At 37.1% G+C, this 24407-nt stretch overlaps 1 protein-coding gene across 1 annotated transcript in view; it reads left to right on the top strand.

Moving 5' to 3' along the window:
* Positions 1-24407, top strand: part of CAP2 (cyclase associated actin cytoskeleton regulatory protein 2) — a 142478-nt gene that overhangs the window by 83788 nt on the left and 34283 nt on the right. Inside the window, exons 5-7 of the mRNA XM_019743010.3 lie at positions 8083-8226; positions 8566-8651; positions 12208-12313. Of these exons, the coding sequence (XP_019598569.1) occupies positions 8083-8226; positions 8566-8651; positions 12208-12313 (336 nt within the window). The remainder of the gene's footprint in view (positions 1-8082; positions 8227-8565; positions 8652-12207; positions 12314-24407) is intronic.

Below are 24407 nucleotides of genomic sequence, written 5' to 3'. Positions count from 1 at the left end.
CGTTCTGATAAATAAAGTGTAGGTTTTAGAGTGAGCACTCCCCAAAATACTGCAGCACAGAAACTAGAATGATGAAAGATAAGGTTCACACCTGTGAACAGTGGCAAAGACAAAAACCAGTAAGTGAGAACTGACACAGACATGTCCATTGCTCCTTGTGTCAATGGTCCAGAAATCCCAAATAAGGCTTTGAATAATTCTGACAAGTTGAAATAATATTGATAGCAACAGTATAAATTATTATCTGAAAAGTAAGAAAATGACTTTGAAGAAGGCTCTTTAGCCTATGGTTTGCTGAATGTTTTTGCAGAAAAGATTTTACATTAAAAATGCCCAATTGGCAACTGCAAGTGCACTGTTCTATTTTTATGGGAAAAATAGAACCATATGACATCAAGCTTCAGTGCCACCCATGAGGTCCTGTCTGAATAGTTCTACGTCTCAGGCTCTAGACCTCTGCATTTCCAGCTGTCCTTTTTCAAATGTCAGTGAAGGAATATCATCCTGCTAATCCTGGGCTTCAGTGCAATATTAAATTATGTTTTATATACATGGGTGCCTATCATTATTATTGTCTATGCTTTTCTGTATGTCTGAAATTGCTTGTTTTTTAAACAAATTATTACTGAAAAACTGTACTAAGGAGTATAATGGGTTGTTGAAAATTTTGATTTAAAATGCAAATAGGAAGTTATACATGTTAGAAGCTTCTCTCTTAGGTATCTCTCCAAAGCAGTTCATTCCCCAAGGAGAACAAATCTCCTTGGTTTTACTCTTTAAGAGTGATTTTTAAGGAATATAAAAGCAAAAGACTTTGGGATTCTTGAGTGTATTTTTAGGAGAGTTTAGCAACCCAAAATAAGATAATGATAGATAGATATAGATATAGATATAGATATAGATATAGATATAGATATAGATATAGATATAGATATAGATATAGATATAGATGAAATGTAAAGCCTAATGAACATATAAAATATTTTCTAAGGAACTTGTCACGATGCAATGTAATGACAACTACCATAGTATCATGTGCTTTTGTGGCGCTCTGTAGGTTTTGTTTATTTATATTGATTTCTGTGACAGTTTGCAGATGTTTTCAATTTTCAAGTTGTCTTAAATGTACAAATGTTTCTGAAAGTGTTTCCATGAGGCATATTCTGAAATCTCCAAAATATTTCTGGGCAATATTTATATAAGAGGAACATGACCGGAAATGAGCCTAGGGCAATATCTACAATTGCACCAAAGAAAGTTAACTCGAATTAACATTTCTGATAAAACAAAAAACTTTACTCCTGACTTAAAATGGTGAAAACAGTTGCTTCATGTATTAGAATTTGCCCAAATAATACATTTTTAGAAGCAAATGCTGTACCTGATTTGGATAACTTTGCCTAAAAAATGTTAACTATTCTTCTTCATCTGAATAATTTATTTTAATAATTTCTAAGTATGTTTTCCTGAAGCTACTTTCCTGATGGTAAGAAAGAGGCCTAATATTTTTTGATATATGTAAACTTAATATCACCTATGTGAAATTTTTCCCACCATTAAAGGTACAAAACTGGTTAATATGTTTTAAAACTTTTCCCTTTATTACAAAAGAGATGCATGTACTCATTGGAACTTTTCAAATATATGGATAAGCCAATAAAATTAAATAGAAATTTTATGTTAACACTTTGACGTATACCTTTCCATATGTTTTCTGTACTATAACTCATACATATGTATACACATGCAGCCAAATGGAATCACCTGCTAAAATGTTGCAAAACCCACACAAGCCAAAGTAATAATGATTGATATTTGGTAGTATGGTTGGCTAAGAAGTACTACGTGATATGAGCTTTCTTAGAATTTTAAATGGATCCAAATATGAAAAAGTCTGATTTTTACTTTAGTGTCATTAAATTTGCCTGAGTTGTACTAATAATGCTTTTGTAGTATTTATGTTTAAAACGTCCTTTTTAAATTGATAGCATTCTCACAATACTTGCCAAGAATATATTGATGGGTTTTTATTTGTTTTTGTGCTTGTTGGTTTATTTTAATTGAACTGCTTGAATTCAACTCTTAGGACCATTCTTTATGGTCTTAATAACTGTTATTTTAAAATCAATTATGTTATTTTTGAAGATATCTCTAATAATTATATCTGCAAGAAAAAAATCGTTTAGCAGTGCTTCTCTGTATGTGGTGGAATTAAGAATGTTTATTGTTTACTTATGTTTCCCATCTGTATTTTCCAATGTTTCACAAAGAGCATTAATTTTCACAAAGAGTATTAATTTTATAATCATCAAAAGAAATGACTTAAAAAGAAATAACAAATGATTGATCCATTTTCTACCTAATGCAAAACCACACAAAAACCCTGGATTCCAGAAATAACAGGCTTATTTCATTTTACTCAATGACACATCTTTGAGGTCAAACTCCCAGGGTTTGTTCCATCCCTTACAAAACAGCATGAGTGGGAATTTGGTTTTCCTTTTTGGGTAAAGTTTCTCCAAAGCTTGCTGATAAAGCTCTTTAATTTTACTTTCTGCAAAACAATTATTTCTGGAGTTAAACTGAGATGAAGCTGATAATGGGTCTCAATTCTTCAACTTTAAAGCAGAAACTAATGTCAGAAAGTCCTGAAATATGCTCCAAAGTACAGTCCCATCAAACGAAAATAGCCGTTGGAAACATTTGCTGAACCTTGCAGTTTGGGCATAGATCTCCTTCGTTTTGGCTTTTTTTCACCTTCTGTTAAAGCCACGGAAACCCAGGGAAGGGCAGGGGAGATGTTTCAGCTAATCTTCACATGAGCCTTGAAAAATTATTTTCTTTCAGGGAAACATCTCTCAGAACAAAAGAAACATGAGTGATAAGTTAAAAAAAAAATAATCTGAGTGAGAGCTATGTAACCTTGAGAGAGTTTAAGTCATTCCAAAGCACGTTAGCTTCTGGATGTGTCTGAGGAGCCACGACCATTGACAAAACCCAGGGTGTCTCTTCAATACATCTCCTTCTATCAGTGGAAAGACCTTTTGCAATGTTAATTGACAACGATGTAACGCAACCTGTATTTGTTGAGTATGCCTAATATATGCTTGATACTTAGATAAGTATAAGTACCTCAAACTAATAGTCTCCCCCAATTGCTTTTGCTAGAGTGCTTTGGAATGACTTTTTGTCTCACATCCCACACAGACGGCCTTGATGGAAATCACACCATAACTCTAATGTTCACTCTCTGTTTTTGATTCCAGCTGTGAAAGTTCAGGATGAGCTGGAGAATGTAAGCCTATTTTAAATTGCAGGAGAAATCTATTGGAACAAAATAAAAGCTGTACTGTTTATTAGGGTTGTGCAAATAGCAGTTGAACTTAGTTCTCTCGGTATTGCTTTTTTTTTTTTTTTTAATGAAGACAATTCTTCACACAATTGCCAAACTAAGGCAGAAGGAAACTTGCTCAATCTTTATAATGCTTTCATCAGATAACCAGTATAAAATATTTTCAAGAATACTCTGTCTCCTTGGACTTTAGAGTTTGTTCTTGGGAAGTTAGAAATAAACAAAGATGTCCTTAATAAATCTATCTAACATTGTAAATACACAGTTTCTGGTTCTTTTTTCCTTTGGGGCAATAGGCCAGGTTTCACCAACAATTCATATATTCTGGCCTTTCTCAAAAATGTCATCACATGAAGAATATTATGGCTTAGCAAATTGTTGGAGAAAATTAGGATGCTTTTTAGTAGTTTTTCCAAAATTGAAAATCAGCTGCCTTCTGGGAAAACTGGTAATACACCTTTGATTGGGTGTTGAATTTGGTATAAAAATAGTCCCACGAAGAGGGTAGTGTTTGCCTTCTAAAGATTCCTGGGAGAGGAATTAAACCTGACTTTTAGCAACCATTACAAACAGGCATGGCATAGTTGAGTTTGAGGCAGGGAGTTTAGAGGGTTTTTGTTTGTTTGGTTGTTGTTGAAGGTTTGGGGTAGTTGTTGGCTTTTCCTGTAGTGCCATTTCAGCCATATATTACTTTACTCAGGCTGCCAGAACAAAGTACCACAGATGGGGGGCCTTAAACAACAGAACTGTGTTTTTACACAATTCTGGATTTGTTTTTCCTGAAGCCTCTCTCCTTGTAGATGCCAACGTCTCCCTTCCCCCAGTGTCTTCCCTCTGTACCTGTCTGTGTCCCAATCTCCTCTTCATATAAGGACACCGGTCATCATGGGTTAGGGTCTACCCTAATGACCTTATTTTAACTTAGTTACTTCTTGAAAGGCCCTGTCTCCAAATACAGTCACATTCTGAGGTACCAGGGATTAGGACGTCAGCCTATGAATTTGGGAAGGACATAATTCAGCCCATTAACAACCCTGATTCAGGGTCTTCATGCCAAATCTATAAGATTTTTCCTTTGTAACGGTCAGAAGGGAGAGTGAGAAGGTGGAAAGGTATTCATGAATTTTTCACAAGAGCTGGCTAGCTTCTGGCGCAACTTTTTTTGGTTTTCCCTTCTTCAATATGGAAGAATTAAAAGATCCACTGAGAACTTGGAGAACACCTTGCTTTCTTACCCTATAGTATTTCTTTTTGTTTCTCCCAAATGAAAACATGCCTCTGTCCATCTATCTGCATATCTCAGTTAGGAAGTTGCTCTCGTTGTGTTTGCATATGAGTGACAGGAAAGAGCTGGTCAGTGCATCTGGTCATTAAGGGAGTTTTTAACTGGCACTTACCTTGGAGATCACCTACCATTTGTTGAGCACCCACATGTGCCTAACTGTGTATGAAGTATGGACCTGTTCGCTCCTTTACTCCTCACAACAGCCCTGGGAAGTGGGTACCATTATCGACATTGTTTTGCAGATGAGGTCATGGAATGGTAGATACCTTTGGTAATTTGTGGAAAGTCCTACAGTCAGTGGGCATACTGGATAGCAAGGACTTGAACCCGAGTATTCTCATTCCAGACCTGAGCCCTTAATCTCTTCACAATACCTTTCCCTAGTCTTGTTGACAGAAAACAAACCTGTGTATAGAGAGCTAACTGTAATTTTATTAGTATCCAATATAGAGAAGTGCCTTGGGGTGTCACAACTTCTCTGTCTTGGGTTCTAGCTCCAGCTCTACTAACATTTGGTAGCCGATCTTGATTTAGTAATCTGCCTGAGCTTGTATTCCAATTATGAAAAAGGAGAGAATTGGATTAAATCCACATGTCCCAAACTTCTAGACTGAAATTCATAATAAGATATACATTTTATTTTGCAGCCCAGTATACACACACGCGTGTCCACGCACATACTACATAACTGAAACAAGTGTTCATAAAATACCCACCCTTACTACATGTGAATGTCCTCTAATATTTCCTCTTGTATTTTTTAAAATACTGATTGTGACCTACTCGATTCAGTCTGTCAAAAGCTGAACTAGATGACGCAATTTAGACTCCTGTAATCCTAATATCGTGTTAGCCTACATGGATTTTATTTGGGGCCTCTCTTTTCTTAAGTACACAGTCATCATCATCAGAGAAATGCAAATAAAAACCACAATGAGATACCACCTCACACCTGTCAGAATGGCTATCACCAATAAATCGAACAACAAGTGTTGGCGAGGATGTGAAGAAAAGGGAACCCTTGTGCACTGTGGGTGGGATTGCAAATTAGTGCAGCCACTATGGAAAACAGTATGGAAGTTCCTCAAAAAAATAAAAATAGAACTACCGTATGACCCAGCAATCCCAGTTCTGGGTATTTATCCGAAGAAATCCAAAAGATTTCACTAATTCAAAAAGGTATGTTCATTGCAGCATTATTTATAATAGCCAAGATGTGGAAGCAACCTAACTGTCCATTGATAGAGGAAAGAATAAAGAAGAAGTGGTACATATATACAATAGAATATTTCTCAGGCATAAAAAAATGAAATCTTATCATTTGCGACAACATGGATGGACCTAGAGGTTCTTATGCCAAGTGAAGTAAGACAGACAGAGAAAAGCAAATACCACACAATTTCATTTATATGTGGAATCTAAAAAACAAAATCAACAAACAAAACAGAAACAAAACCACAGATACGGAGAGCAAACTGATAGTTGCCAGATAGGAGAAGGGTTGGAGGTCTGGGTGAAAAAGGTGAAGGGATTAAGAAGTACAAATTGGCAGTTACAAAATATTCATGGAGGTGTAAAGTACAGCATAGGGAATATAGTCAATAATATTGTAATGACTATGTATGGTGTCAGTGGGTACTAGATTTATTGGGGGGATTACTTCGTAAATTATAGAAGTGTCTAACCACAATGCTATATACCTGAAACTAGTATAATATTGAATATCAGGTGTAATTGAAAATTTTAAAAATTGAAAAAATACATAGTCACCTATTTGAAACAAATGAATATCACACATTACAGGAGACATCCTTTTTATCTTCAGTCTGGGCTAATTTCATAATAATAATAATAATCACTTCCACCTGTTGTGTACCTCGCATGTTTAATATGCCAGAGGTTTAAAGTGCCATATCTCCTTAAAGGCAGTAAGTATTATTATCTCAGATTTACACATGAGAGACCAAGGCTCTGATATGTAATTTGCTCAAGGCCCCATATGTACCATGTTTCCCCAAAAATAAGACCGGGTCTTATATTAATTTTTGCTCCAAAAGATGCATTAGGGCTTATGTTCAGGGGATGTCATCCTGAAAAATCATGCTAGGGCTTATTTTTCTGGTTAGGTCTTATTTTGGGGGAAACACAGTAGGAAGTGGCAGAGCTGAGATTTGAACTAAGGTTATTCTAATACCAAAGCCCTTACAAACAACATTTCTTTTAGGGGAGAGTATATATAAGGGTCAAGAAGGAGAAGCGAGGTCTGGAAGCTGCTGCAGCTGAACATAATTTTTCCCTAGTGGTTTGCTGCCCCTGGTAGAAATTACTTTGGGGGTGTTAAGCTACCACCACAGCAGTGATTAAACTCTACACCTGGGGTCCCCCAACCCAGGTCACCTCCAGACCAATTGAATCAGATTTCCTGGGGGTAGGACCCAGGCTTCTGTTTTTGAAAGCTCACGGGTGATTTCAATATGTAGCCAGCGCTGGAACCTTTGCTCTGAAGTCTTGATTAGAGAACTTGAAGAGCTTTAAGGGGCTTTTTTTATTTCCTGCAAACAAGATTTAGTAAAGTACTGTTAAAGCCTCTTCAACTGGTTTTACAAAACTGGAGTACAAGACTGTTGCTATTTCTTTGGAGCGTACACACACATATACACACACACACATACACACACAATTAGGTAACCCTTATATCTGCTCTTCAAAACCAAAGAAAGTAGAGAATGCTAAGAGGGTGGATGGGGAGATATTACAAGCACCTATCTTTGTGATACTTCATAACTCAGCTCACACAATTTTGAAAGTCCTTTTTGTATAGCTAGAGAGGTCAATTATTGAATTAATCAGAAGAGAGTGATCAGTAGTCATCAGCCAAGCTGACCCGGGCATTGTAGAAAGTCAAACCAGAGGAAGGTAACTGTAAATATCATAAGCCATCACATTTTCTTAAAAAGAGCCTCCATGAACGGTTTCCACTTTTTCATATGGATTATGGTAACTCTGGAAAAAGCAAGGACCCTCCCACATATCATTTTCCCACAGGAATAGGAAGATAACCTTTTACTAACCTCTCACCCACCCTGATTTTAGACCTGTGTTATTGCAGCGTGTGATCTTTGAATGCCATTTGAAAATATAACTGATCCATACTCAATTTCAGTTTGTTCTATGCAGGATTCTCTACAACAGGGGCTGTATCATATGCTGGGGGATTTTCCATGTCCTGGGAGACAGCATTAATAATGTTAAAACTAAGTGCAATTTTCATACTTCTGAGAATGAAAATACAGTCTTACCATAACAAAACAAAACAAAACAAAATCCATTCTATTCGGAAAGCCCCAACAAATGGCAAATCCTGAGTACGCCCCCTTAGGCCAACATGGAGGGAGGTGTCCACTTCAGTTCTGTTTTCAGTAACAGTTCCAATGTTTGCTTACAGCATGACGTGGCTGCACTTCTGAAACCAATATCGGAGAAGATTCAAGAAATCCAAACTTTCAGAGAAAGGAATCGGGGCAGTGCAATGTTTAACCATCTATCGGCTGTCAGTGAAAGCATCCCTGCTCTGGGGTGGATAGCTGTGGTGAGTCCAGATGCAGGGTTGCCCTTGTACCTCGTCACACTTTGGGAGTATTTAAGAGAATCCATAGCTACCTTCAGGCTCCTTTGTCTTTTGTCTGTTACACTGAAGGAAGATTCTGGGCAGGCTGATGGCATCAGCTCTTTCTTACCCTATTCGAAGTTCAGTGCTCTGTGTTCTAAGATGTGGAAAGTGTTTGATCGATCTTTACAGAGCAAAATTTGCCTCTAGCTTTTGAGTAAACATCTCCATTGCTTTTCTTCTTCTTTAGGGCATTTTCTTTCTTATTCTCTCTGTTTTTGTTTTTTTTTCTATGCTTGGGTGATGGTCCCGTTCTCTCAGTCTCCCAAACCCGGTCCTTATGTCAAGGAGATGAATGATGCTGCCACCTTTTACACTAACAGGGTTTTAAAGGACTACAAACACAGGTATGTACCTTCTTTTACCAACCAAAATTTCAGTTGATTGCTTATTAGACATTTGTTCCTAAATTTTAATATAGTTCATTAATGATTTCTTTCAAAGACTCTTAACTAGTTTACAAGTGTTAAACAAAAAATCCTATCTTTGCAGGTAAAGCAAAGTGGAAAGTGAAATCTGTTATCCAGATAATACATGAGTTTTAGAAAGTCTGCCCCAATTCTCTCCTAATTGAATAAACTCTCTCCACTTGAATGCATGTTATCTATTACATATTCGCACAATAATGAGAGAGCTCTGTCATGGTTTGTGATGGACCAGCCCTATATGGTCACAAAACTTTACCATTGTCAAAATAGAATTGGTGGGTGAGCAGAGAGAAGAAAGGAGGAATCAGGAAATGAAGTACGGAAATGAGATGAGACAAACCAGTGAGAAGAGAGAGTGTGTTAAGATGAAATACAATTGCAGTGGACAGAGAGACAGTTATAACAGCCATTCACAGGGCTGTTGGGAGTACAGGTGAGTCTGAATCAAGGGATTCTGCCTGCTAGAAGAACCAGCTTTAAAAAGTCATTGTGTTCTACAGCACAAATAATTGATCCTAGAGAGACTTCAAATGGGATTAGAATTGAAAATGGGACCAAATGGAGAGATGCTAGACATGAATATCCAGGAAAATGTCTCTTAAATTCCTTTCATAGAGTTTAGTCATTCCATGTTAGCAAAACAGGTCTTGTAGCTTTTAAGAAGGGCAGCTTTAGGAGATATCAGCATGCCTCTTTCCTCTTTCACCCTGAAGGAACTTTGGTGAAGACAAGTATACCCAGTAACACACTTCCTGCACCCAGAGGTCTATGGTTGAGGCAACTGTGTCCAATGATACAACTCCAAATGTTGCCATGTTGGATTAGTCTATAGAATTGTGCAATATGAATGAGAAAAAGCATCAGAATTGTAAGACAGCCACTCTTACATAAAAATAACAGTTCAGGAAAGAACAAATGTAAGTTATGAAACCTGGGCATAAAAGTATTGGCATGAACATTCACCCACAGTGACTTCCACACCATAAAAAATCTTCTCTACTTAGTTTTTTTTCAGGATGCACAGACACGCACCTATACATGCCCATTCAGGACACCTTAGGCATCCCATAAGCCTCTACTTTTTTTCATATCACGCTTGAAGGCCATTTTTGTTTTTATCTCAGGTCATCAGCTCCTTTCTCCTCCCAGTCCCTACTCGAGGTTATGTTGGGGCCATAGGTATGAGTGATCCCTTCCATGTGGAAGCATAGCAAGTAGGATTGTGGTTGTCCGCGTTTTTGTACACACACAAGTAGATCCAGTATTTGTCCCTCCATGTCAACTATTGAGTAGAAAACGTACTCCTGGCAGTATCAAGGACAACTCAATTATACTTAATGGACCACCTGAAGACTGTGGAATATGCTGGGAAACGCAGCTACAAGTGCGGATTCATTCACTTCGCTTCCAGAAGTAGTCAGACCAGTCCTAAGCCACCACTTGGCTTCCAGGGGTGGCACCTGACAGAAGCAGAATACCGCACAGCACTCATTTAACACCCATTTATCAGTGCATCACGCCAGCTGTGCCTCACTCTGAGAGCTCAGTGCTGGCTGCAGGACACTGCAGTCTGTGCCACTCATTGCTGCCTGTGGGCAGACAGGCCTGTGGGTAAAGGAGTTGAGTCAGGCTTCTTTGTGGTTTAAACACAAGGACTATGAACAGTGGAGTCCGCATCTGTGCAGCCCTTATGACTGGCTTGACTGGTTGTTTGGCTCTTTTTCAATAAATGAGTAGACTCCGTTAATTATTTTGACTTTATGGAGGTTTGGCTTCTCTGAGTCATAATCATTATAGTCACATGCACTTCCCATAGCTTCTTCCAGGGTAAGTGAAAACTGAGGATGGGTTTGCAGCTCCTGAAGTGTAGTTGGGTCCTGCTCAATGTGTTTTCTCAGAGACCAACTTCAGGCTAAAAGATGCCATATTGTTATTCCTTATTACAAGTTTTGCTAGAAATGTTTTCAAGTAAAAAATCATACTGTGATAGGTAAAAGGAAAATGAATTTGACTACGCATATCTGGACTTCATTGCTTGTTACATTTTTTAATAGGAAGTATATTGAACACACAGACTGCTATTTCTATAATGCCTACAGTCATATGTGTATATTGTATGAACATATACATATGTACATATGGACATATATGTATTAAATAACTACATATAGAAATATATGTGTAATTCATTTTGAAATGATTTTAGTGCTCTAATAATAGCAGTTATATATGTTCAGGGCTCTATACTGAGACCCTCAGAAAACCTCATAGGATAAGGAAACTGATGTGAGAGATCTATGACCCACACTTAGCCTTTTGGATTTTAACTGGGAAAGTGAGAGAAAGTGATGGTGAGATTTTTCACAAATTTGTTTCATATAATCAGCAAATATAAAAATGTAGAATAAAACCACACTCATGGTTTTATTCCTCTTAAAGAGGTGAATAATTATGACTTCAGTTCTCCCATTTCACTTTTCTTAAATGGCATGACTTAATATAATGGGATTCTAAACTGGTGGTACTTGGAGCTTTTTCAAAGACAACAAAACAAAATATCTCCAGAGAAAAGTAATTATTGACAAGAGTTTTAATAATAAAGATTTCCTTTAGTGATTGTCTTCAGATTAATGACCCAGGTTCATGATTAAAATTTTGTTGACTGATATTTCATTATTTTATTATTTACTACTATTTCATTCAAAGTGAAAAAAATGTGTACAAGTAGGTGAAAATTTTCCAAAGGAAATGCAACTGTTTTTGCCTATCATAAGTTTAATATTTGTTAACAGTTGTTCTCAATCCTATATGTTAATCCTGTTATGAAAGGTAAGCATTTTATTATATCTTGGTTGAGTAAAATTGGGCTAAAAATACTGATAATATGCTGCCTAGCTTGCATAGTCATTATGATTATCAAATAAAGGTAATTTACGTGAATATCCCTTAAGAAGTATTAATGCTATCCATTTCTAGGAAAGCGTTTTTCTTAAAACTTCCTTGCCAGTCTAAAATTCTCTAAAGTGATTACAACTGAATAATTCAACCAAATCATTAGAAAACAAACCGAAGAACATTTTTTCTTTTTAATACCATTCTCCTTCCTGAAAGCACATTGTTTTTCATTTTGCATCAGAAACAATACAGAAAGAAACGGCCTCCACTCCACCTTCATCTCCCCATGAGAGGTGACATGAGGACACATAGCCCAAATTGGTTTGGTTCTGTGGGGTTCTCCTTTGTGAACCTCTCTGTTCTGCAACTGGTGATCAGGGCATTCAGCATTCTCAGCAGAGACCTGGACCACCTTCCTTGCAAGGTTCTCTTTGGAATTGGTTCACGGTGACTGGACTAGAAAGACGATTGCTCCAGAGTCATATGGAGCCTTAGTTACTGGATTACCATATGCCCCCCACCCCCAATTTTTTTTTAAAGTTTGTTTTAGATCCTAACACCTCTCTTTTTTATAACAAAGCGATTTGCGCCATGTGGATTGGGTGAAGTCATATTTGAACATTTGGAGTGAGCTTCAAGCCTACATCAAGGAACACCACACTACAGGCCTTACCTGGAGCAAAACAGTAAGTACCAAGTCCTCTTCCACCTGGGTAACAAAACACCATAAAAATATTCTTTCCCGGTAGCCTAATAATCTTACACTTTAGAATTTACTTCAAGGAAAGCATAAGATGAAATACACATATAAGTAGAAACCATTTATGAAAATGTCATTTGTCATAGGGAAATGTGGAAACTGCCTACATGACATACAGAAAGAAAATGATTAAGTTGTCAATGGTAAGAACACAATGAAACAATCTACAGCCATTAAAAATAATATAATAATTACATGGGAAATGATTTACTAGTCAGCTAAGTGATAGAGTGCAGAAGTTTGAATATTAAAATGACATATACGAGTACATTAAGAAACTGTGATAAAAATTGAAGGCTATAGGACGTTTTGAAATTATTATTTTAAGAAGACAGAATAATGAATAAAATGTCTTTTTTTAATGTTTTTTATTTCACTTTTGGTGTTTTAAGGTTTGTTGAATATTTTTGAACGCTTAGGCAATTCTAGTACTTTGTGTGATATTCTAGTCCTAGATTTTTCTCAGCCTGTGTCTGTTGCCACTTGAATTCCCACGTGAGACATTGATCTGACCTTTGTCCTCTTCTTCAGCCTTCTCTCCTATCTTCCCTTGTCTTACTTCTACCCAGCACTGCCACACTACTTATGGAATCCTGAACACATGCAATGCTTAGGTCGAACCAAATCCAATTTTGTTGTTGTTTCAAATTTTTCAAATTTCATATGGTTTAGCCTTTATTGCAATGTCCCAAACAAATATCATGCTGCATGATCTGCGTTCCCTGGGAAAAGCACCCCTTCCTCTTGTCAGCTTCATCACTACCTCTTTAAGAAATTTCCATTGATCTCCATCAGCTCACCATCTGGAATGGCCCTCCTCCCTGTCTCCTTCAAAGCGTTAGTATACCTCAGTCATAGCCCTTAGCATATAGAATTATAAATTTTTATGTGCTTTTGGAGCTCTCTCCCTCTACTGGAAACTCATCTCTGTCTTCAGCTCCTAGCACAGTATCTGGTACTCAGTAAATAGTTTGGACTAAATTGTGAATTAGGGGTCTCTTAGAATTTTCCTTGCCCTTTTAAGACTGCATACTTGTTTGGGAAGAGCTTCTTATGGAAAAATCCCTTCCATTAGAAATGAATATTACCTTTCTCTGGTCACAGTAAGCACTGAGAAGATGAACTAGTGTGTTTCATATTTGTGAATTCTGTTCAAGGGTAGAACTCACACTCTCCTGATAGCCTTACTCCAGCACCTAACCCTTGTTCTGAATGTTGATGTCAATACAATTGGCTTAACACCAAGGCAGAGTTTGTGATTTTTCATGGGAGTGTGGGATGTCTGCATTTGTTCCCCAATACTTGTACAAAAGTTAACATTGACCCCTAAAGACTGACTCTTCTTTTTATTTTCTACTTTGCCTATTTTTTCCATAAGTTGAAATGCACAGTGCAAGACACAACAACTAAGTTGATTATTTTCCTTTTGCCTACAATATTATGATTTCTGAGAAGAGAGTTCATAAACATTTGAAGGGGTTTAATACAGAGGGTATGTGTGGATATGGGTGGGTGTTTGTGTAGACTAATTGGAATTATTTTTCATACATTTCCAATGAGATGCTGTTTTGTAATAAATCAATTTGTCATCAAGGAGAATTATCACATGTTCACCATGGAGGTAGATCATCATGAGAGAATAACAAAGTAAGCATCAAAAGTCTTTGGATATATTATTATTTCATGGTAGATAAATGGAAAACAAATGAGAATCCATTTGTGGAAAATAATCATGTCAACAAATGCTAGCCTATTAATTCTCTAATGGTGCCCATGGAAAATGAATAGAAAATTATTTTTAAATGGCTTGAATACTTTTAATGCAATATACAGAGCTGAGTAATTGTGTTTTGAATATAAAAAATTGATTATTAATTATAGAAAAATAAATGTGGTTGTTTTCCTTTGTTCTAGAGTGAATACTTATATTTCCATTATGTTCATTACAAATATATGCCTTTAATAGTGACTTTCAAACTTTTAAGACAATCCATAGTAAGAAGTACATTTTATCCACACATATATCCTACCCACAATACTAAAACAAGTTTCACAAAACAGTATTTTATCTCACCACATGAAATGCATTCAGATGTTTTCTTTTCTATTTTATTTCACTTTTTATAAAATTCTGGCTGAGACCCACGAAATTGATTTCACAAGCCACTAATGGGTCACATCCCACATTTTGAAAAACATGTTATAAGAAATAAATGTTATAGTTATACAAAACATAAATGACCCTTAGAGCATGCATTGGGCAGCATTGCCATAATAATAATGACAGCTATTATTTATTGAGCACATGTCATGCTGTGGAAAAATTCTATTCAAAATGATAAGCATTATAAAGCAGAGCATCTACTTCACTGCTTAATGAAAAAGTAGTATGATCACGTTTTGGTCAGATATTAAAAGTGAGGAATGAGTATTGTAAGAAAATGTTGGTTCAGAGATAACGTCATATGTACAGAATCTTTTGACAAGCTTTAAAACATATGAATAGAAACATATTTCCTGATATTTTTGTCCTCTTTTAAGAGTTGGGGTAAAAAAAAACTATTTAAAAGTATATTATAAAAATTGTAGTTTTAATTTTAAATCTAAATTTCTATTTAAAGTATAAAAAACTATTTAAAAGATTCCAAAACAATCCACAGCATAAATCAAACTAATTTCTCCTTACTTACTATGGTTGGTTGACAAGCCAGCAAAATGAATGATAAACAATTATAGCTAGAATCACAGCATTCTTGCAAAGAAAAGGAAAAGGACTCTTAGAATTATCTGATTAAATGGAATTTGGGAAGGAAAAAAAAAGAAAATAATTTCATTTATTTGCTCACTGATCACAACGATGTAAAAAGTATGTATGTATAAAATGATAAGGATCCTAAAAGAATGTAGAAAGATGTGGTGTTTGTGTTCTTTGATACCACAATATTCAGAAGTTTTAAGAATCACATTCCATCTTAATGGACAGTCCATGCAATACTCTACATGCACCACAAAAAACTTGTGGCAACCTAACATACTATTCTACAGGAAATTGTATTCAAAATGGTAATCACTCTAAGAACATCTACTTCATCTCTTTAATGGCAGACTGGTACTATAAAGTTTTGGCCAGATGTAAAAAATGAGGAATGATTATGGTAAGAAAATGTTAGTTCAGAAGTAACATCATAGGTACAGAATCGTTTGATAAGCTTTAAGACATATTCATAGAAACGTATTTTCTAATGTTTTTGTCCTCTTCTTCTAAGATTTGAGATTTTGAGGTTATAAAAAAAACTATTACAAAATATTCTTTTTAAAATTATAGTTGTTAATATAAAAATCTACATTTCACTTATTTTAAGTAACATTTTCTTTTTTCAAATTGGATTTTGAGATTTGCGCTCTATGGGGTTTTTAGTGACCAATTGCATGTTGCTGGAGACTCTGAGTTCCCAAGGGTACATCGCTCTAGGAAAGAATCATTCCCCCTGAGTTAGCACTTGGAACTGTATTTGACTACTCCCACCTCCTAACCTTTGCGTTCAGACTGCAGCTGTGTTAGACAACTGTTGCTCCCTTTAGTTGTCACAGCGAAATGTAAAACTTTCAGGCTAGCGATATTTCAGGACAGTGATTGGTGAGAAGGTGTGTGTGTGTGTGTGTGTGTGTGTGTGTGTGTGCTGGCATGGAGATGGGGGTGTGTGTTTGGGGGAAGCAGCTGTGGAGTAATCTGTCTGGAATTTCTTGTTACATTTACTGTGGCCAATGGAATCGTCTCATTCCAGTCAGTTTTTCTTCAATATGACCATGGACTAAAGGACTAAAGGACTACCAGAAACTTCTTGTAGTTTTGAGTTAGTTTAATTATTGGGAATGCTTTTCCATGTTAATTTACATAGTTTTCTCAGCATTAGGTCTCAAATGTACTTTGTAGAATAAATTGGTCTTTTGGCAGGAACCCAACAGAGACACTGTTATTTATTATCCCTTGCAGTTTGTCAGATTTATAATATTCATTGGTAGTTCCTGCAAATCAGATAACTAAAGCTAAAAGACTAAGGCCTAATTTTTACACTTATAATTATTGACATAAAATGATTTTTTTCTATGAATGGTCTAGATCAACATTCCAACTATTAATCTGTTCTGTGTGGATCTGACCAGGAAAGGGTCATGAAAAGAATTTCATAAATAAGATAAAATGTGGTTGTTTTCTTAACTTACGGGTATTAAACTCATTGACAGATTCTTGTTCCTTCATGTGTCTTTCTGCATTGCTTTAGCTTTGGAAACAACCAGGGTATAATTATTTGTAGAGTAGAATACAAATGCATATCAATGAATGTATATAGTGTCTTTTGTAACAATGATGTAATTCTTTCTGTTAATAATGGGGATTTTAAAAATCTATCGTATGTGCCAATTGTCTTCTATCCTAATCTCCCCCGAACCTTCAGAAATTGCAAATAGTTAGAAATGGTTACAGTTATAGACAAGGTGGGGTTTTATTTTTCTCCAAACAAGACACTTTAGATCACTCCTTTTCCTCCAAGTAGACATTTCTTTTCAGGCTATTTCTCAATGTAAAGGCCAAATGTCCATTAACAAGGCAAACATTTAAGTTTGCTTGTGATTAAATTAAAATGCAGCCAAAGGGTATTCTGACTTATTATAAGTAATGTAGACACTGTAGCGTGTCATTAAACATGTATGCCTTGAAATTTTCAAATCTTCTGACCTCTCTGGCTTCCTCTTGATTTAACAACCAAAAACTCAAATATTTGACATCTAAATTTTCATTTACAACTTAAAACAGAATTATTTTATGTATTTTTAAAGAAAAAATTTAATAATCATTTTTCCTATTTTTTGACAGAGTATACAAACATTTATTTCAGAAAAAGTCCAAGGTACATGTGATACAAGCTTTTTACACACAATAGTTTAAACTTGTCCCAAGCCTATGCCTTAGATTTATTGAAGTGAACGGATAAAGCCTCGGATGGTGTGTCAGCTGATCTCCTGTATGGCTAGAGAGAGTGGCACTCATCAGTCTACCTGACCACAGCTGCATTCAGTCTGCTTAATTGCACTCGGGTTTTTAGCTCCCTTTAGGGGCTTTGGGTGGCCAATTTCTTTTGTTCTCCTATGTAAAAGATCCAGGCTGCTCAGAGGGAGTTAGTTAGTGTCATTGACTAACAGATGAGCTCCAAATACACAGATAATGGAGTTAAGTTGGACATGGCTGTGAGTTCATCTTGAAGAGACTACGTAATTAAACAATGCTTAAACACCTACTATGCCCCAGATTCAGGGCAAGGTGCTGAGAATACAATGATGGATATATAACAGAGTAGACATAGTTTCTGTTCACTAAAACTCACATTTTACCTGAAGACAATATAACAATACAACATGACAGAATAGGGCAAGTAGTATGCTACAGGTAAACCCAAAGCATAAGGAGTAGTATAGACCATGAAAGCATGGCGGGACACCCAGTCCTGTAGTGCAGTGTGGCTCTTGGGCCTGCAGCAATCTGGAAACTTGTTAGAAACGCAGAATCTCAGGCCCCACCCCCGACCACCTGAATCGAATCCTGCATTTTAACAAGATTTCCCTAGGTGATTTATATGCATTTTAAAGCTTGAAAAGCACTGCTCTAGTGTATTCAAGTTGGACCAAAGGAATCCAACTTGAGGGAGACTCAATGGAGATCATTCATTTTCACTCATTCATTTATTTAATAATTCATTTATTTAGTAACTATTTATTGCGACCCACCATGTATAGAGCACATACCAGGTATTATATGTATGCTACAGTTTCTGCAATCAAGTAGAAAGTTTTAATTATGATACAAAAATAAATAGCAATACAAGGCTATGTTGGAAATAAACCTTGCTAATTAGACTCCTGGGTGGGCAAGGGCAGCAAAGGGGCTGACATTTCATTTGGGTCTTGAAAGATGAGTAGGAGTTCCCTGGGCAGACAGTAAAGGAAAGGGCAATTCTTAGCAGAGAATTCAGCACGTGTACAAAGGACATGAACAGAGTATTTTGAGAGAAAAGCTGGTAGTTTTCCAGAGCTGAATGTGGCAAGAGGTGAGACCAGAAAGGCAAATTGAGGCCAGATGGTGAAATCCTTATTTGTTATCTTAAGAAGATTGGTCTGTATGTGGTGTGCAGGGAGTTTTTTTCCTTCTCCATAGATTTTTGAGCAGAAAGTTGCACACTATAAATAATGATTAGGAGTTGTGTGAGACAGATGGAAAATGGAAGAGATTAGAAGTCCTCGTATATGTTAGGAGACTTGAGGATGGTTAGGGGTGGGGTAATTTGTATGTGACCTAGAGTGTAACAAAGGCAATACAAAAAAAAGAGATGATGTGGACACTGAGTTGGATGATAAAGGGAAGAGACACAAAAAGAGAGGGAGAGAGATAGCAAATCTAAACCCTCAGTTTCCAATCCAGAAGTCTGGGGTAATAATAGTAACATCAATAAAAATAAGGAAATCAATAGTAAGGGTTAGTAAAGGAGCAAGAAAAATATTCATGTGAGCTTTTGCCATGTTGTGTTTAGTTGAGACGTCCATTGAGGTGGAAAGGTGTGGCAGGCAGGTGAAATGCAGGTCTGAAATTCATTGAAGGAAGGAGGGGAAACCTAGAGATGATAGTTAAACAGACAAGAATATAGAAAAAAAGAATACAATGGACAATAAAACCTTGGGGGACACCATTATTTAGAAGATTGTGTAAATCAGTCAAGTAGACAAATAAAAGAACTAGAGTCGAGAGTCTCAAAGCTGTAAGAAAGATAGACTAGCTACCACTATCAACTATGACAATTGTTGAGTAAGGATTGGGAAAAGGCTGCCATCATCTATTTTATTAGTGACCTTTAGGAAGCGGTTTCTGGAGAATTGGAGGTAGATGCACGTTTATAGAATTAAAGAGTAAGAAGGTTTTGTATAATGATTTCTTGATTATTTATTGACCAGTTGTCTGATTTGATAGATTACTGCTTACAGCTTCAATTTTTGCCTTTTCAAGATTGCGGATTATTTGTGGATTTTATTTTTACCTGCACTATATCTCCAGTAGAATAACTATAGGTCAAACATAAATATCTACAGAAAAGTATTCTAGAGGAGATGCAAAATGTCAGTGTAGATAAACACTATGCCTGCTTCCTTCCATGAGTACATTAAAATTACAACTAAATTATAGAACAATCAACCTGAAGAACCATCTGAGGTCTAGGTGATCAGAAGTTTTATAATTAAGGCTATAAAGAAGAAGCCACGTAGAGACTGGTAGGAGGGGCAGAGACACAAACTAGCCCCAAACTTCCATGTGGCAGTTGAGAACTAGGAGGGTTATCTCAGCCACAGAAATTCCCCCCAGAGGAGCAAGAGACCCCAGCCCCTCACTAGCCTCCCCAGCCCAGAGTACTAGTGCTGGGAATAAGAGCCCCCACAACATCTGGTTGTGAAAAACAATGAGGATTCTGACCATCTGTGTGGGACAGAAGGCTACAGGAAACCCAGGCATCCTCTTAAAGGGCCTGCACACAAACTCACTCACTTGCAGGCACTCACCTTGGGCTCCAGCAGAGGAACCATAACTCAGGTATGGTCAGAGGCATGTGGGGGAACAGAATGAAGTGTGTGGCCTTGGGGTGAAGGCCGGAGGACTTCAATTTCCCTGTGGGAGGTCCTTCTCCCATGTAGCTGGCAGGCAGGTATCATCTTTAATGTGTTGAGCCCTCCCCCTATGCTTACGGTCAAATCTGAATCTGATTTGTCTGGTGAGCTCTGCTGCTTGGCGCTGCTGACTCACTGAGACCTCACCCCACCCAACTTGCCCAACTCCAGCAGCACTTTCTCAGCCAAAAGCAAGCCATACCCACATTGTACTCTTTCTTGAAAAACTATTGGACACATGTTTTATTAAAGAGACCACTTCACAGATTGTGTAGATGTCTGACCACTGCTCTGTACACCTGAAAATGAAGCTGAATAATATTGAATGTCAATTGTAATTATACACACATATATATATATATATATATATATATATATATATATATATATATATATATATATTCCTCCACACACACAGGATGTGGAGAACAACATAGGGAATAGAGTCAATGAAATTGTAACAGCTACATACGATATCAGAGTGGTAGTAGATTGAGGGAGGGAGGTTATCACTTTGTGTGGGGTGTAAATGTCTAGCTACTACATTGTTTTGTACACCTGAAACTAATAAAAAAGAAAAAGTAAAAAAAAATAAAATAAAAGTAGGGAAAGAAAAAAGCTATTGGAGTCCCCAGGACCCAGGCGGACAACAGCTGGCCTTGATGTGCTCTGGAACTTTTGCTGAGTAGCTCCAGGCTCAGTACTGGCACCAAACCAGAGTCTACATGAACCTAGTAACCACAACTCTTCCCACTCTTGTGAGTCCCTGAGACCCTGCCTCCCTCAACTCATGTACCACACAAGATTTTATCAGGGGCTGAACCTTAAAAGAGTGGCAGGTGGCAGGAGGCTTTGGTGTGTTCTGGCTTTTTGAAGAGCTACCCCAGGCCCGGAACTGGTGGCAGACATCCTTGATTCGCAGCAGGCCTCTCCCACCCACCTCCAGGGTTAGCACAGGCAACAAACAACTGCAGATCGTTTTATTGCTCCTACCAGGTAGTCCCCAGCTGGTCACAGGCAGTGGGCGACCTGGGCCTACACCAAAACCCCTCCCAAGAGGCCCCAGAACCAACACACCTGGAACTTGGCTTCAGACCACAGCAGAACACCACCCAATTAGGCCCCAAAGTGGCACACACAAAGGGTGGTCTCAACAGTCAGCAGAACCTGCTGGGGTGAATTCCACTCAGTGGGGTAACCACACCTCACCATGCACAGCAGCCCATAGACTGTGGACGTGGCCAAACCCCACAACCAGTCAGACTGCAGGTATATGCTACCCACTGACATGCCAGTAGTAATCAAGGTTTAACTAAAACAAGAGAGCACACAACCCACAAAAGTGACACACCTGGAGCACCTGGAGCAGTTGACCATGGAGACTGTGTCCCACAGGGTGCCTACTACATAGGCTACCTGGCCAAAACTGGGAGACATAGCAGATCTACCTAATACATAGACACAAACAAGCAACCAAAATGAGGAAACAAAGAAATGCATCCCAAATGAAAGAACAGGAGAAAACTCCAGTAAAAGAACCAAACAAAATGGAGGCAAGCAACCTACCAGATACAAAGTTGAAAACAATGGTTATATGGATGCTCAAGGAATTCAGTGAGGACTTCAACAAAGAGATAGCAAGCATATAAAAGGGATGTAGAAACAATAAAAAAGAACCAGTCAGAAGTAAAGAATACAGTAACTGAAATGAGGAATGCACTAGAAGGAATCAACAGCAGACTAGATGAAGCAGAGGACTGAAAAAGCAATTTAGATGACAACGTAGCAGAAAACACCCAATCAGAACAACAAAAAGAAAAAAGAATCCAAAAAAATGAGGATAGTTTAAGAGACCTCTGGGACAAAATCAAGCATAACAACACTTCACATCATAGGGGTACCAGAAGGAAAAGAGAGAAAGCAAGGGATTGAGAACTTATTTAAAGAAATAATGACTGAAAACTTTTTTAACCTAGACATACAAGTCCAGGTAGCACAGAGAGTCCCAAACAAGATGAAGGCAAACAGGCCCACACCAAGACACATTATAATTAGAATCGCAAAGGTTAAAGACAAAGAGAAAATCCTAAAAGTAGCAAGAGAAAAGCAACTAGTAACTTATAAGGGAGCTCCCAGAAGATCGTCAGCTGATTTCTCAACAGAAACTATGCAGGCCAGAAGAGATTGGCACAAAATATTCAACATGATGAAAAGCAAGGACCTAGAACCAAGATTACTCAGCAAAGCTATGATTTAGCATCGAAGGACAGATAAAGAGCTTCCAAGACAAAAAAAAAAAAAAAAAAAACTAAAGAAGTTCATCATCACCAAACCAGTATTACAAGGAATGTTAGAGGGACTACTTTAAGATGGAAAAGAAAAAAAAAAAAAAGATCAAAATTATGAATAATAAAATGGCAATAGCTACATATCTATCAACAATTACTTTAAGTGTAAATGGATTAAATGCTCCATTCAAAAGACATAGGAGGGCTGAATGGATAAGAAAACAAGACTCTTACATATGTTGCCTAAAAGAGACTCACTTCAGATTGAGAGACACACACACAGACAGAAAGTAAAGGAATGGAAAAAGATATTTCAAGAAAATGGAAATGAGAAAACAACAACAATAACAAAAAATTTGAGGTAGCAATACTTATACCACACGAAATAGACTTTTAAACAAAGACTATAATAAGAGACAAAGAAGGACCATGTAATCCCACTTCTGGGGATTTATCTGAAGAAAACCAAACACTACTTTGAGAGGCTATGTGCATCTATATGTTCGTTGCAGCATTGTTTACAATGGCCAAGATGTGGAGGCAGCCTGGGTGTGTGTCGATGGAAGAATGGATAAAGAAGAGGTGGTACATATATACAATGGAATATTGCTTGGCCAGGGAAGGGACTGGGTTCTTGCCATCTGCGGCAGCATGGATAGACATGGAGGGTATTGTGCCGAGTGAAGTATGTCAGATAGAGAAGGACAGGTGTAATGTGATTTCATTTTTATGTGGAATCTAAAGAGCAAAATAAACAAAGAAAACAGAAACAAACTCATAGATATAGAGAACATATTGATGGTTGCCAAATGCAAGGGGGTTTGAGGTGAGTAAAAAGAGGAAGGAATTAAGTACAAATTGGTTGTTACACAGTAGTCATGGGGATGTAGGGTATAGCATAAGGTATATAGTCAATAAAATTGTAATAACTATGGTGTCAGATGGGTAGTAGATTTGTTGGGGTGAGCGATTAAAAAGGTGAAGGGATTAGGAAGTACAAACTGGTAGTTACAAAATACTCATGAGGATGTAAAGTAAAACGTAGGGAATATAGTCAGTAATATGGTGATAACTATGCATAGTGCCAGGTGAGTACTAGACTAGTCAGGGGGATCACTTCTTAAATTATATAAATATCTAACCACAATGCTATACACCTGAAATTAATGTAAAATAGTATTGAATGTCAACCGTAACTGAAAAATTTTAAAAGGGAGGAAAAGGTGAAGGGGAATAAGTGGTCCAAATTTCCAGGCATAAAATAAGTTATGGGGGTGTAATGTCCAATGTAGAGAATAGTCAATAATATTGTGATAGCTTGGTACAGTGTCAGATGGTTGCTGAACTTATCATGGTGATCATTTCTTTAGGTATATAAATGTTGAATAAGTATGGTGTACCCCTGAAACTAATATAATGTTGTATATTAGCTATTCTTTAATAAAAATCTTTAGATAAATAAATAAATATTACAATTTTATACACAATAGTTTAAAGTTAGTTGTTCTGTGAAGCTCTAAGTAAGCATTTATACTTAGAACTATTTTTATTATCTCATAAATACCTTTGAGCTTTATTTTTACTTGATAAGAATACATAAATGTTTTTAGAGTATTTACATCTCTCTCCCTAAATCAAAACAGTAGTTGCTTTTAAAACTGCCTACTTTAACGATCAAGATTATTTCATTTACTAGAACATTTTCATAACAAGAACTCGAACTCTCTAACCCGAGCTAGGGCCAGCAAGTTAATATACATCCCTAATTTATTTAAACCATCACCTTGGGAATATTTAAAGTGGGCTTATTTAAAATTATTTAATGTGTAATGTTGAAGGTATTGCTGTACTTGGGGGTATCCTGTTGCCCGCTCTCTTCTCCAGCCCCTGTTAGGAAAATCAGGACGTTTGATGTAAGGGTGCAGGCAAAGCTGGGGTGCCTAGAGAGGAAGAGACTTTACTGAGTAAACTCACTGTCAGTCCCAGCTCAGAGTGGAGCCACATTGGGCACCCCAGGTTCTCATT

Source organism: Rhinolophus sinicus, chromosome 14 (assembly GCF_057876585.1).
Source record: "Rhinolophus sinicus isolate RSI-liver-muscle chromosome 14, RSI-T2T, whole genome shotgun sequence".
NCBI lineage: Eukaryota > Metazoa > Chordata > Mammalia > Chiroptera > Rhinolophidae > Rhinolophus > Rhinolophus sinicus.
The sequence above is the reverse complement of the archived record's forward strand: the minus strand, read 5'-3'. Positions and strand labels throughout refer to the sequence as shown.